Genomic DNA, 14,585 nt, shown 5'->3' with positions numbered 1-14,585 from the left:
ACCAGTTACTGCACTGCACAGTACTGCAGAGTACTACAGAGTACTGCAGTGAAGTGTAGTTGAGTGTGTGTATCAGTACTCACTGCGACTCTGCTTCCTCTCCTGCTGTGTTTGAAACCACACCCGCTGTGACTGAGAGGAAGAGGCGGAGCCATCGAGGCGCTTCTTAGCCACGCTCAACTACACACACACACACACACACACACACACACACACACACACACACACACACAAAGAAACGATTTAATAACATGAAGCTGCAGACGTCTGTAAAATGTTGTGATATTTGGAGAGATTTTGGCGAAAACAGTTGGAGGTTGTGTGAGATTGTTTCAGTGTTAATAAAAGAAAGTCTGACAGCGTGCGACAGCGTGCGACAGCGTGCGACAGCGTGCGACAGCGTGCGACAGCGTGCGACAGCGTGCGACAGCGTGCGACAGCGTGCGACAGCGTGCGACAGCGTGCGACAGCGTGCGACGGCAAACCTTGGCCTCAGATGCCGCCAGCTCTCTCTCCTCTCTCTCCAGCTTCATCACTGCATCCACGTCCTTCTCCAGCTTACAGATCAGGTCTCTGAACTTCAGGATCACCTCTGAGACACACAGGGACAGAGACACAGGGACAGAGACAAACATAGACACAGAGAGACAGAGACATAGAGAGACAGGCAGACAGAGACAGAGACATAGAGATGCACAGAAAGACACAGAGAGACAGAGACAGACAGAGGCACAGAGAGAGAGACAGAGACAGAGAGAGACACACAGAGAGACAGAGAGACAGAGAGAGAGACACAGAGACAGAGACAGAGACAGACAGAGGCACAGAGAGAGAGAGACAGAGACAGAGAGAGACACAGAGAGACAGAGACAGAGAGACAGATTAAGCGCTGCATAGTCCAGCTGGTGTGCTGGTCTCTATGCAGACGACACTGTCATGTAAACATCAAACCACAGATTTAAGCTTCTGGATTCGGCGAGCTGCAGGATCGGCTTCCACACCATAAACTGGTGCGTCTTAATCTGCAGTCCCAGATTATAATCTGTGCTACTTGACAGGATCGCTGATCCAGTCCTGGTTCTCCTGACGGACGCTGTACCGATGGCTCCCGTCAGCTTCACGCTGATAAAATAAACCTCGTTCCTGTTTTCTGACCAGGAGAAATGTGGGGACTTCGTCCAAAACCAGACGTCAAATCTCAACGTCTATGATCCTCATAAACAAATCTCTTTTACTATGTGTCCTGTTTTCTGTCTGTCTGTGTGTCTCAGGTGTGTTTCAGGTGTGATACCTGGCGGCAGGACTCGAGCCTTTACGCTGCTTTTGGCCGACTTCACCACCTCCTTCAGGATCTTCCTCTCAGACTCTCCGACCAGAGACACCGAGCGTCCTGAGCGACCCGCTCTCGCCGTCCGGCCCACACGGTGGACGTAGTGCTTCACTGTGGACGGCATGGTGAAGTTTATCACCTGAGAGACAGACAGGGACAGACACACAGAAAGACAAACACACAGAGAGACAGAGACATAGAGAGAAAGGGACAGTCATGTCTTCAGATGTGTTGAACGATGAAGTTTTCCATATTTTAGTTGATTTCTGTGGATTTAAAACCAAAGTTATTGTAGCAACAATGATCAACATCCACATCATGGTCCTTCAAAACCATCCGCAAAGACTCTAAACTGCAAAGACTCTAAACTGCAAAGACTCTAAACTGCAAAGACTCTAAGCTTCAAAGACTCTAAGCTTCAAAGACTCTAAACTGCAAAGACTCTAAACTGCAAAGACTCTGAACTGCAAAGACTCTAAGCTTCAAAGACTCACAGCTCAGATTGATCTGACTTTGTAAAAACAAACTTTGTCATTCGTCCTTTTTTGTGGATTTTGTTTTGATCTTCACGTGTTTAATGATGTCAGCTGTAAACTGACTCGTGATTATGGGTTTAATAAATAAAACGGACTCTCCTCCAAAGTGTTTACAGTTGTTAATTTTATTTTTGTGTCTTTGAAACACAACTAAACTAAACTGGCTGTTCAGGATCCATGCAGGATCAGGACTGACAGGAACTCTGCAGGATCCCCACAGAGTCCACAGCAGGACGTCAACACAACAAGGTTCATCACTTAGTCAAAGCACCGACATCCTCACAGCACCGAGAGCTTTGGTAACAAACAAAAAGCATCCCATAATAACTCCACAGACTGGACAGGAAGCAGAGTGGATGGTGGCAGCTTGTGCAGAAAGTGTCTCTCACCGTTTTCACTCCGTCGATGTCCAGACCTCGGGCTGCTACGTCCGTCGCCACCAAGACATCTATCTGATTGTCTTTAAATCGCCTGCAGAGAACCAGCAGAACACAGAGGGTTAAACCTGCAGACCGCCGGCAGAACCCGAAAAGACGAGTTCCTTAATTCAGAAAACATCAAACTGTTCAAAACCATCGTGGGGCCGATTTCTATTCTCTCAGGTACGCGGTGACATCACCTCACTTCCTGTGTGGAGAATCCGACAGAAACAACCAATCACACGCGGCGGTTTCTCTGCTCGCCGAGTCTGAAACCTGTTTCAGTTACTTTAGAGTTCACTGACTGCTCAAAAAACTATTCAAAATACTTCATCAGTACTTCACAAAACACAAAGAACAAGTACACTTGAGGGCTTTTAATTTGAAACAGGAAGTGGACGCTGGCTGAGGTTCCCCAGTCTCTGGTTCTGTGTGTGTGTGTACCTGAGGTTCTCCAGTCTCTGGTTCTGTCAGTGTGTACCTGAGGTTCTCCAGTCTCTGGTTCTGTGTATGTGTAACTGAGGTTTTCCAGTCTCTGGTTCTGTGTGTGTGTACCTGAGGTTCTCCAGTCTCTGGTTCTGGCTGAGTTCTCCGTGCAGTTCTCCGACCTTCAGTCCCATCAGTCCCAGCAGGATGTGCAGTCTGTGAGCCTGTTTTCTGGTCTGGGTGAAACACATGACGTGATCCTGGAACGTGCGAGTCAGCAGCGCTGAGAGAACACGGAGTCAGAACGTCAGGGTAACGGTTCCACGCTGATACTGCGGGTTCTGTCATCAGGGCCTACCTGCTACCACCGCCTCTCTGTCTCCCTCTCGGTTCTGTCGGATTCGGACGAACTCTTGTCTCAGAAACGGAGCGACGTCAGTGTTACTGTTCACGAAGATCCTGACCGGCTCCTTCAACGAGACTGCTGCCAGGTCCTTCACCTGCAGACACACGTCACGACATACTCTGAACACCTACGTGGGTCACATGACACAGAAACACCTGGACAGGGGTCAAGTGATACAGACACGCCCCAACACAGGTCACATGACCTCACCTCCTCCGTCATGGTGGCGGAGAACAGCATGGTCTGTCGGTTGTAGGAACACAGGCGGATGATCTCCTTCATCTGTTCCTCGAAGTACTCGTCCAGCATCCTGACAGAGAACCACAAAGAGACACAGAACAGGTGAGTCTCGGTCTCAGGAATGACCCCGCCCTCCCTGCAGGTGTCAGTGCTCACCTGTCGGCCTCATCCAGGATCAGGATCTCAATGTGGGTCAGCTCGAAGCTTGGTGTGTTGTGAAGGTGGTCGATCAACCGACCAGGTGTTGCGATGAGAACATCAGGCCCTGCCCTCAACGCCACCTCCTGAGACTTCAGGTCCAACCCACCTGGACACACAACCACACAGCTTACCTAAGTCCACATCCAGGGTCCACAGAGAGTCAGGGTCCAGAGTCCAGAGTCCAGAGTCAAGTGTCAAGAGTCAAGAGTCAGAGTCAGAGTCAGAGTCTGAGTCAGAGTCAGAGTCAGAGTCTGAGTCCAGAGTCCAAAAACCAGAGACACTCCAAAGTCTAGACACCAGAGTCCAGGGTCTAGAGAACTGCATCTGAGTCTGGGTCAGTAGACCAGTACGCTGACACTAAACAGGAAGTCATCGTACCGACTGCGAGGCAGGTGGTTATGGAGGTGAACTGGGCGAGCTGCCGGGCCACAGAGTGAACCTGGATCCCCAACTCTCTGGTGGGAACCAGAACCAGGACCCGCGTCACCTGGGACGTCCTGGGCTTATAAACCAAACGCTCCAACACGGGCAGCATGAAGGCGGCCGTCTTTCCTGAGCACAGAGGAAGTCAGCCTGTTATTACTCAATCAACTTCCTGTCCCAGTGTGGTGAACTGGTCCCAGTATAATCTTACCTGTCCCAGTAGCAGCGCAGGCGCACAGATCTCGGCCCAACAGGCCCACGGGGACGCAGGCTTTCTGGATGGGAGTCGGCTGCTTGAAGCCCAGAGCTGTGACAGCCTGCAGGGACACAACGGCAGCTTACACACAACCACAACATGGGGCCGTCAGAGACCCGACCTGGCCGTCAGAGATCTGAAATCTGGGAGGAAACCGCAGCATGAGGCCAATCAGCTGCAGGGTGGGAAGATCTGTGAAGACGGATGTGCGCAGCTCAGGAACCAAAGTTAAAGTGTTCACGTGTTTAAATGTTCACATGTTTAAGTTTCACGTGTTTAAGTGTTTGTTTAAGTGTGTTTAATGCGTTTTAAGTGTTAGTGTTTTTAAGTGTTTTTCACATGTTTAAGTGACTTTTCCTGGACTTTTCCAGGACTTTTCCAGGACTTCAAGTCAAACTTTAAAAAGCAAACAATCTCTTTTTCATTACTACAAAATAACTTTTTAAATATTTATATTACTTAAGAAATAATGAATTGAGAACAGGATAAAAACTGAATATTTAAATATAACTTGGGGACCGTTTATTATTTATGGGGGGGGGGGGTAAATATTACTGAAGCACTGGGGAGGGACGGATGATTTGGATTTCTGCTCGAGGGCAGGACTGTGGAAAGCCCAAACGTGTTGGGAGGCATGTTTGCTTTAAAACATGTTGGCAATGTTTTTTTTAATTGTTGGCAATTTTTAAAAAAAAATTCTTTAAAATTTGTCGATTTTTAAACAGAAAATCTTGTGGGTTTTTTTATGTTTAAAAGGATTTTTTTTTTTGCAATTAATGGCAAAAAAATAATAAACTTTTTAAAAACACGTCTACAGGCCCCTCGGGTTTGGAAGACTTGTTGTCTTTAAAAACCACCAAAAATGGGCCCATTTATCAGCCCGAAACTGTAAAAACTGAGATTATAGCACTGAATCTTAGACAGAAGAAGGATTGAGCCAGCTTAGGTAAAGTGAATCTTGCTTGGGTTTGTTTTTGTGTTGGGGGGTTGTTAAGTGCTTAGCTCTGGACTTTCAGTTTCTCTCTGCAACAATAGGTGAGGTCAGCTGACGCGGGTCACACCCTCTATTGATTGCCCAAGTGAAACCAGACAGGGGCGGTTCAGCTGGGCGCAATCAGTCAAGTTGGAAACAGCTGTGACTGTGTTCAGGTACCTAAAAGGGCACAGACTGCGCTTGAGCGTCAGCGAAAGCGTCAGCCCACACAGTGTGAAGACCTGCGAGTCTACCTGCGCGAGTCCACCGAGCAAGGACACCGACTACCGCTGCCGCCTGTCTGTTTTCAGTCTAACGCACAATGTGTCTCTCACGCATCCTGGTCATTGTTGGCAACCGAAAAAGACGCACAGTCTGCCGTACAGGCAATCCGCAAAACCTGTCCGCTCTCCCAGAAAGTGGTCCCAGCCCACACTCACTTACCTTTGGTCTTTGGGACTGTCAGTCCGCAGTTAACAAGACTGAATTCATCAGTTCACTGGTGAAACTCTCAGACATTCAGGTCCTAGCCCTGACTGAGACATGGATCCGCCCAGAAAACTCAGCTACACCAGCTGCACTCTCCGAGTCCGCTACGCTAAGCCACACCCCTCGCTCCACTGGACGAGGAGGCGGTGCTGGCGTGCTCATTCCTGACAACTGGTCTTTTTCCACACTGCGCCCGTTGAGCAGCAACACAACATTTGAATATCATGCTCTAAATGTCACTGCTCCCATCAAAGCATATATTCTGGTTGTGTACTGCCCACCAGGGGGTAATCTGGATGGCTTTGTCTCTGAAATGGACATGTTACTCTCTGACATCCCTGATGATGGCACACCACTGATTGTCATGGGAGACATGAACATTCACATTGACAGTACTCTGGCAAACAACTTTCTGGCACTCCTCTCCTCCTCTGCACTTGTACTAGCTCCTTCTCCTCCCACCCACAAAGATGGTAAAGTCCATGACTTGGTGCTGACTCGTAACTGCTCCATAGCAGATGTGACAGTTACCCCTCTACACCTGTCAGACCATTTCTTGGTAAAATTTGCAGCTACCTTTCTGCAATTGCAGACACCCACTCAGAAAATTTCCCTCCGCAGAAACCATAAGTCCCTCACAGCAGCACAGCTGTCTGATGAGGTGAGCTCTGCCATGCCTGACCACTCACACTTCTCCTCACTTTCTGTTAATGAGGCTACAGAAACACTCTGTTCCTCTCTGGCATCCTCTCTGGACAAACTCTGCCCCCTGGTGTCCAAACCAGCCAAGAAAAAACAACCAAGTCCATGGCTCTCTGAAGCTCTGAGAGAACAAAGAACTGGACTCAGGGCAGCAGAAAGAAAGTGGCGTAAATCCCAAGAACCCACTGATTTGTCCTCATACAAACAGAAACTTGCTTCCTTTACCTCATCCTTGCAGTCCGCTAAGAAAGCCTTCTATCAGAACAAGATCTGTGCTGCTACTGACTCCAGAAAACTGTTTATGGTGTTTAACTCCTTGCTTTCTCCTCCAGCTGCTCAGCCTTCCCCTACACTGACTCCAGACATGTTTGCCTCCTTTTTCACTGAAAAGGTGGCTGCAATCAGCAACCAGGTCTCTGAACACTTGCGGAACAACAGCCTACTTGACTCCTTTCAGTCTGGCTTCAGGTGTGACCACTCCACTGAGACTGCACTCCTGTCAGTCACTGAGTCACTGAGACTGGCTCGAGCTGCTGGTCAATCCTCTGTCCTACTGCTGCTGGACCTGTCTGCTGCCTTTGACACGGTGAACCATCAAATCCTCCTCTCCACACTCTCTGAGCTCGGCATCTCAGGTTCTGTCCTATTGTGGTTCAAGTCCTACCTCACAGGCAGATCCTTCAGAGTGTCATGGCGAGGAGAGGTGTCTAGGTCACATGGCCTATCGACAGGGGTTCCTCAGGGGTCGGTGCTTGGTCCCCTACTCTTCTCTCTGTACACCACCTCACTCGGTGCAGTGATCCGCTCCCACGGTTTCTCCTACCACTGCTATGCTGATGACACTCAGCTCTTCCTCTCCTTTCCACCTGATGACAGAACAGTCTCAGCTCGGATATCAGCGTGTCTGGCTGATATCTCCGCACGGATGAAGGAACGCCACCTTCAGCTAAATCTGTCTAAGACCGAACTCATGGTCTTTCCAGCTTGTCCATCTGTTCAGCCTCGGATCAGTGTCCAACTAGACTCGAGCCTACTTGTGCCCACAAACTCAGCCAGAAACCTGGGTGTCACGATTGATGACCAGCTGACCTTTAAAGTTTCATGTGGCCTCAGTTTCTCGGTCTTGTCGTTATGCCCTCTACAACATCAGGAAGATCAGACCCTTCCTGACCCAACAGGCCACACAGCTTCTGGTTCAGGCTCTTGTGATCTCACGCATTGACTACTGCAACTCTCTTCTGGCAGGCCTCCCTGCATGCTCATTCAAACCTCTTCAGATGATCCAGAATGCAGCAGCACGTCTGGTCTTCAACCAGCCCAAAACAGCACATGTCACCCCGCTGCTAATTTCTCTTCACTGGCTTCCAGTGGCAGCCAGAATCAAATTCAAAGCACTTCTCTTGGCTTACAAAACAATCACAAGAACTGCTCCAGCCTACCTGGAATCCCCGATCCAGGTCTACTCTCCTTCTCGCCCACTACGCTCTGCATGCGAAAGACGCCCGGTGCTTCCAGCCCAGCACGGCTCTAAATCTCTAGCCAGACTCTTCTCTTCTGTTGTTCCCAAATGGTGGAACAAACTTCCAAACTCTGTGCGATCTGCTGAGTCCCTTTCTACTTTTAAGAGACAATTGAAAACTCATTTGTTCCGAGAACACCTCGGCACTTAACCTGACTCTTCTCCGCTTTGCCCTTTGGGGTAGAGCAAGTCAGAAGGTCCAAAACCCAGCACCTAATGATTATCTAGCACTGACAAAGTTGTGTGATGTTGTATGTTGACTGTCATTGTAAGTAGTGATACTGAGATTGTTGAATCTCAGATGCTGAGATCGCTACTGGTTATTACTTTGGTTGCAAAAAAAAAAAAAAAAAAGGGGGGGGGGGGTATTGCCGTCTAGTGGCAGAAGAAGTGCCGACTTCTGCCACTAGACGGCAATACCTGTGACCAATCACACCTGAAGCACTTTTTGCACTTACTAAGGGTTTTATCCTTAAGTCTAAATTCTTGCTTGTGTTGTACGTCGCTTTGGATAAAAGCGTCTGCTAAATGAAATTGTAGAATTGTAGAATTTTACATTTCTGACGGTCCTTGAACACATCATGTGTTATTGGACAGGTTTGTGAAACTAAATTCAAGGCCTTTTCCAAAACTTTCAGGGTGTATTTAGTTTCCCAAACTTTTCCAGGCCTGGAGGCTGCGGGGCGGAGGTTCACCTTGAGGATCGGTCGGGACAGGTTCATGTCATCGAAGGTCAGCTGATCATCGTACTGAGACGCGTCCTCGCAGAATGCCTCCGCGGCCTGAAAACATACACACCCGTTACCACGGCAACCAGCTCAGCCTGATGAAGACGCTGAAGTCATCACCTCCTCTTCCTCACCTCCTCTGCCTCCTTCCTCCTCCTCCCCCGACGCTCTTTGTCTCTCAGGGTGTCTGACAGGAAACAGGAAGTCAGCCATGAAGAGACATTTATCTTAAACTTTGTTTGTTTTTTAACAATAAAGTGAAAACAAAGATCCGTTTTCTGATCAGCACCACAGTTCAGCTGATTTCATTTATTGATTATCAAGTTATTAAAACATCCATCTCTGCTTCCTGTCAGATATCAAAATAAAAGTCTCTGATGGACTCACCTGATTTGGTCAGAATCTCTTCATCACTGGAATCAAACTCATCATCCTCCTCATCATCTTCATCATCTTCATCATCATCACCTCTGTCAGCCTCCTCTGCAGTGGGCTTCACCTCCTCCTGCTCCTCCTGCTCCTCCTGCTCCTCCTCCTGGTTCCTCCCTGCAGAGCCTCTGTCGCTCTCAGCTGATTTCTCCTGCAGATGTCACATTGCATCACCCACACGGCTGTTTTTAAAAACACATTTTTTCCTTCGGTTTCAAAAAGATTAAGGCAACACGAGGAAATAAAGCCAAGCGGCGGACGCTGGCCAGAAATCTGCTCTTAGGAGACAAGGACGCACACTGAACAACAACACGTAAACGCTGAAAGCAAAGTTTCCAAAAATCTTCAGCTCTCCGTCTGTTTACTTCCCCAGCTGCTGAGCTCGGACAGAAGCTGCGGATCAATGACGAGCTGCCGGCCAGCTGCCGGCCTGTAGCTCAGATGGAGGCGAAGGCCAGCTCACCTCAGGCGTTTAAAGCGAGTACACGTTACAAGATAATCTGGCCGACTTTACTTCTCCCACCTCCCATTATGTGCACTTTGTGCATTGTCTTGTTTTTCTTACCTGTTTGTTGTTGTTGAGCGGAGCACTGTTACGAACAGAATTTCCCTTGGGATGAATAAAGTATTCTGATTCTGATTCTGATTCTGACCAAAGTCAGCAGAGGCTGATCAGCTGATAGTCCTTCAAATGATCCTGAGCTGCGTTCAAATGATAAAATTAAACATGTTCAATAATAACAATCAGAAATCCTGTTGTTTGGCGGGAACACCGTGGACCGCCGAGCACTCTGTGGATTGCCACGTGGAACAGAACAACAGCCAATCAGGAGGCGAGCCGACTGAAGACGGAAGCGCAACAGACAGACATGGTGACAGTACACACGAAGATTAACGTGACACGGAGTTCATGAGTGTTTCTACGGCGTGTAAATCAATCATCAGTCGCGTACGACCTCGTGAGATCTGTTGGTGGGCGGAGCCTGTCAGTCAGGCTTCAGGCATCTTCTGGTGACTCGCCATCACGGCCACAATGAAATACAACAACATCACGACCTCCGGAGAGATATTTCTATTCCACAACAGGTCTGCGAGCGCCTTTTATTAGTTAACAAGTGACAACAGATTAGGATTTGTTTGGGGAATTTTACGATTATTTTTGGGGGATTTTTCCCTTTCATTGATAGGACAGCTGCAGAATGACAGGAATTATGGGAGAGAGTGAAAATGACGCTCAGCAAAGGGCCACCGGCCGGAATCGAACCCGGGGCGCTGCAAAGGCCTCGGCATGTGGGGTACACACTCTAGCAGGTGAGCTAGAGGCCGCTCCATGATTTGTTTGTTTATTTAATGATTTTTTTGGCTCCGCCGACACAAATAGTTCCTCAGCCGCTGGACGCGACAGCTGTTGCCTAGCAACACATAAACACTTTCCCGCAGGCTGCCGACTAACCTGCGTTAGCTTGGTCTGCATGTTCTGCACAGAGCATGCAGACCATCACCGACATTTATCCGGGTGTGTGTGTGTGTGTGTGTGTGTGTGTGTCAGGTTGCAGTTAGTGTCAGACGAGTGTGTCCCTGTCTCTCTGCACATCTGTAACAGCTGGTTTACTCCGAGTGAACGGAGGTTTACCAAAACCCGTCTGTCACAGCTGCCCCGTCCTGGGCTGCTGGTCAAGGGCTTTTGCATCAGGCAGGTATTACTCAGGTATTACTCAGGTATAACTCAGGTATTACTCAGGTATAACTCAGGTATTACTCAGGTATAACTCAGGTATTACTCAGGTATAACTCAGGTATAACTCAGGTATTACTCAGGTATAACTCAGGTATAACTCAGGTATTACTCAGGTATAACTCAGGTATTACTCAGGTATAACTCAGGTATTACTCAGGTATAACTCAGGTATAACTCAGGTATTACTCAGGTATAACTCAGGTATTACTCAGGTATTGCTTGGGCATTACATGGATATTATTCAAGTATGTTTTGAGCGATGATGGTGAGTCAGATGAGAGTTCTCGCTCTTCAAACAATGATACAATCAAAGGTAACGTTATCTAACGTTAGATAACCAAATGCCAAATATCAGCCAACATCACGCAAGACCATTGTCTCACAGCCCTGACCACAGAGATCGCCACGCTTCTGTCACCATGGTTACTTTTCAGCTGGGACAGCCCAAAACCTCTCCAAGGATACCGGACTCAACACAACACAGAGGCTGACAGACAGGAAGTGGAACCTTCGGACTCACCTCGGCTCTCCTCTTCTTTCGGACCTTCTCGATCTTCTGGTCCAGCGTGGTGGCGGTTCTCTGCAGCAGACGGACAGACAGTTAATGACAACAGTGACGCGCAGAACCGACACGCCGTCTGTCATTCATCAGAAATCATCTGCCTCAGATTTCAGCGCTGAATCCTTCGCATCTCTGCGATCGCAGCGTTCAGCAGCTGCATCGTCCGGTTTGAAGGAGGAACTCTTCCGAGAGGAGAAACTCGTCTGAGAGGAGATGAAAAGTCCTGCAGGTGTGAGCAGCTGTCTGTTGGCCCTGAAAAGTCTGAACATTTTTTCACACGTATTTTCACGCATTTCCCCCTCTGGCACCTGAGAAAACTGGTTTGGTTTATTTCAAAAACACGGAAAAACTATAATGAGCAACTTGGCAAGAAATGTCCCACAGATTGCAAAAACTAAAAGGCGACAGAAAAAAATGACCTACAAATGATGGAGATTATTAGATATGAGATATGGGGAGAGAATGTCCAGAAAACTATATTTATAATTCTCTTGATGATATTTAAATTTACGTTACAGGGGGAAAAAAAATCAACTTTTTCGCACTTTCTTGAGGTCATTATCTTGTTTTTTTCCTAGCCTTATTTTGTAGGTAATTTCATTGTAACATTTTCTTCATTTCTTGATAATTTTTGGTCAATTTCTTGTTCAGTTGCGTGTCGCCTTCTTCCGTGTTTTTTTTAAGACATTAAGCCAAAAAGAGAAAAAAGAGACAAAGATACCTTCTCCGTCTCCAAAACATGAACAATGCCACAAACCCTCCGAAACTCGCTCACTGCATCTGTCACTTCACATCACCAATAACTCTGTCACCGTCTGTCTGAAATCATTTTCATCTTTTCTCATCGTATTTATGAAAATGTCATTATTTGAACTGTATTGTTTTTAATTGTTAGATTATTTTGTGCTCATTTTGCACTTTTAATTGTATTTTTGTGAGACGTATTTTTCTCAACGTCTCTATAAATGACAGTTTGCTGTCAATGATCCATCCAGACAAATGAAAGACTGAAAAAAGTTTGAGCAGAGAGGCGGGAAAACAGAGTGAAGCTGCAGTGGGAATTCAGCTGGTGTGTGTGTGTGTGTGTGTGTGCGTGTGCGTGTGTTGTCTTGTTGGTGTGTCCGTGCGACGTCACAGACGGGCAGGTGAACAGCAGACAGCAGCAGGATCAGAGGTCTTTGAAAACTTTCAGTGGTTTCTTTTGCAGATGTGTTTGGATCAGTGTTTTAGCTGTTTAGGAGGAGATGGAGGGTAATCAGTGACGGCGCGTCATTGCATCTCGCCGGTTAAGCAGCTGAAATAACCACGTTCGCCCAGGTGTTGCGCTCCCATCAATGCTGATCAGAGCCGGAGATAAAAACCCGTTTCTGCTGCAGTCATGTGACCCGGGTGTGAATGCCGATAGTACAAATTCCAGTTGCATTAAAAAGCCGGATGTTAGCGGGTGATAGCGGGTTTTTTGTGCAGTGGGAACGAAACTTCTGTTTTGGTTTTAAATTTATGACAATTTCAGTTCATAAACTCGTTCAAAGGTCATTAAGAGGAAATAAACAGTGTTTAAAGGTTAAAACTCTCATTAAATGTGTTTAAAAGATCCTGAAAATGTTAAAAAAAAAAACTGATCTACTTTAATCTCATGTCTGTAATTAACACACAGACTGTGTCCGAAAGGCACTGACGTCACGTGGTGAGGTCAAGGGTCAGTAGCATTGTGGGAAATGTGAACACAGGGTTCTACACGGTTCTGCAGGATTATGTTGGGTTCTGTAAGGTTCTACCTTGTTCTTGATCTGTTTCATAACGTCAGCCATCACCCAGTCGTCATCCCGGCTCAGAGCGTCTCGCTCTCCAAACTCGAAGTCAGCATTGAAGTCTTTCGCTCCTCGACTCCCAAACTTCTTCTTCCTGTTCAAGACGATCGGCTCGTCCTCAAACACACACACACACACACACACGCACACACAAATTAATACATACATACATGTATTAACACACACACATTATGTTTATGAATGTGGACACCTAAATACAACCACATTTATATTTGACTTAATATTTTATAACAAATATTAACTAAAAATCATCTGCTTAATGCCACTAAAGCAAAATGAATTATTTTTTCTCAGTTATTTGGGTGAATTCGAACTTTGATTTCACCCATTAAAACCCTGAATGAAGCCGTTTAATGTAACAAATCAGAACTACGCCACCTGCTGAGTGCTCACCTGTTTTTAAAAGATACTTAAAAAATATAGAAACACAAACACACATAAATAAATACATAAACAACTAAATATATAAACTCATAAATAAATAATATATCAACACATAAACAAACAAACAAATAAATAAATACTACAAACACATAAATAAATAAAGGTGTAGCACAGACAGCCACGTGTGACACTGAAATTAAAATGAGACATTTCCCCGCAGAGCTTTGAGAGTTGATGTTTGAGGAAAAACACCGAGCTGACTTCAGATCAGTTTTGTGTCAGCACATCGACTGATCGATGGATCGATCGAGCACTTTAAATCTTTGTTATTGATCCACAGACAACTGAACACAAAGTTTTCATTGTTTTAAACTGTGCTGAATGTAACTACGTACAACTTCGAGATACTTGTACTCTATTCGAGTATCACGTTTCCTTTTTTTCCATTATTATACTCCACTTGACGTAAATGTTGTACTTTTTGCTCCACTTATTTGGAAGCTTTAGTTACTTTTTGTGGATTTTTAAATTGGCCAAAAACTCCATAAGGAGTACTTTTATTTCCAGTGAGTATATTTCGATGCTGACACTTCAGTAGATGTACTTCAGTAGAAAGTGGACGCAGGACTGCGGTACTTGTCCCTCCGCGGAGCCCTGATAGAGTCCTTCTGTAACTTTGTCTCCGGATCCGAAACCTCCCGGAGCTCTCAGCGGTAAATCTGCTGTTTTGCAGCCGGGCTCTGGTTCGTCTCGGACGGACTCACCTCCTGCTCGGACTCGGTGTCGGGCTCCTCCGGACTCTCCTCCTCGTCCCGGATCGTCCCGATCAAACCCAGCTGCTCCAACATGGCGGACTGTGGACCGGGACCACACGGGTTCTGTTGAGGTTCTGCTGGGGTTCTGTTCAGGTTCTCCGTCGCTTCTCTTCTCTCTCAGATCCACACGTGTGTTGACGGAAACAGGAAGTAAACTTGGTGTGTTTCCGGTTCATG

At 46.8% G+C, this 14,585-nt stretch overlaps 1 protein-coding gene and 1 long non-coding RNA gene across 4 annotated transcripts in view; one reads left to right on the top strand and one right to left on the bottom strand.

Moving 5' to 3' along the window:
• LOC148190310 (uncharacterized) overlaps positions 1–1,411 on the top strand; it is an 8,380-nt gene extending 6,969 nt beyond the window's left edge. Inside the window, exon 3 of the long non-coding RNA XR_015775235.1 lies at positions 1,272–1,411. This is a non-coding gene — a long non-coding RNA (uncharacterized LOC148190310). The remainder of the gene's footprint in view (positions 1–1,271) is intronic.
• Positions 1–14,585, bottom strand: part of ddx27 (DEAD (Asp-Glu-Ala-Asp) box polypeptide 27) — a 17,367-nt gene extending 2,782 nt beyond the window's left edge. For all 3 annotated transcript variants that reach the window (XM_088071322.1, XM_088071320.1, XM_088071326.1), the window contains exons 1-16: positions 14,358–14,585; positions 13,156–13,305; positions 11,336–11,395; positions 9,036–9,228; positions 8,783–8,835; positions 8,616–8,702; positions 4,193–4,298; positions 3,937–4,110; positions 3,514–3,664; positions 3,328–3,427; positions 3,070–3,211; positions 2,841–2,994; positions 2,256–2,337; positions 1,292–1,469; positions 486–592; positions 84–180 (exon numbers count right to left, since the gene is read on the bottom strand). In XM_088071322.1, coding sequence (XP_087927448.1) covers positions 84–180; positions 486–592; positions 1,292–1,469; positions 2,256–2,337; positions 2,841–2,994; positions 3,070–3,211; positions 3,328–3,427; positions 3,514–3,664; positions 3,937–4,110; positions 4,193–4,298; positions 8,616–8,702; positions 8,783–8,835; positions 9,036–9,228; positions 11,336–11,395; positions 13,156–13,305; positions 14,358–14,441 — 1,918 coding nt within the window. In that variant the 5' untranslated portion in view covers positions 14,442–14,585. The remainder of the gene's footprint in view (positions 1–83; positions 181–485; positions 593–1,291; positions 1,470–2,255; positions 2,338–2,840; positions 2,995–3,069; positions 3,212–3,327; positions 3,428–3,513; positions 3,665–3,936; positions 4,111–4,192; positions 4,299–8,615; positions 8,703–8,782; positions 8,836–9,035; positions 9,229–11,335; positions 11,396–13,155; positions 13,306–14,357) is intronic.

This window comes from Plectropomus leopardus, chromosome 2 (assembly GCF_026936395.1).
Source record: "Plectropomus leopardus strain MGB_pleo_1.0 chromosome 2, ASM2693639v1, whole genome shotgun sequence".
NCBI lineage: Eukaryota > Metazoa > Chordata > Actinopteri > Perciformes > Serranidae > Plectropomus > Plectropomus leopardus.
The sequence above is the reverse complement of the archived record's forward strand: the minus strand, read 5'-3'. Positions and strand labels throughout refer to the sequence as shown.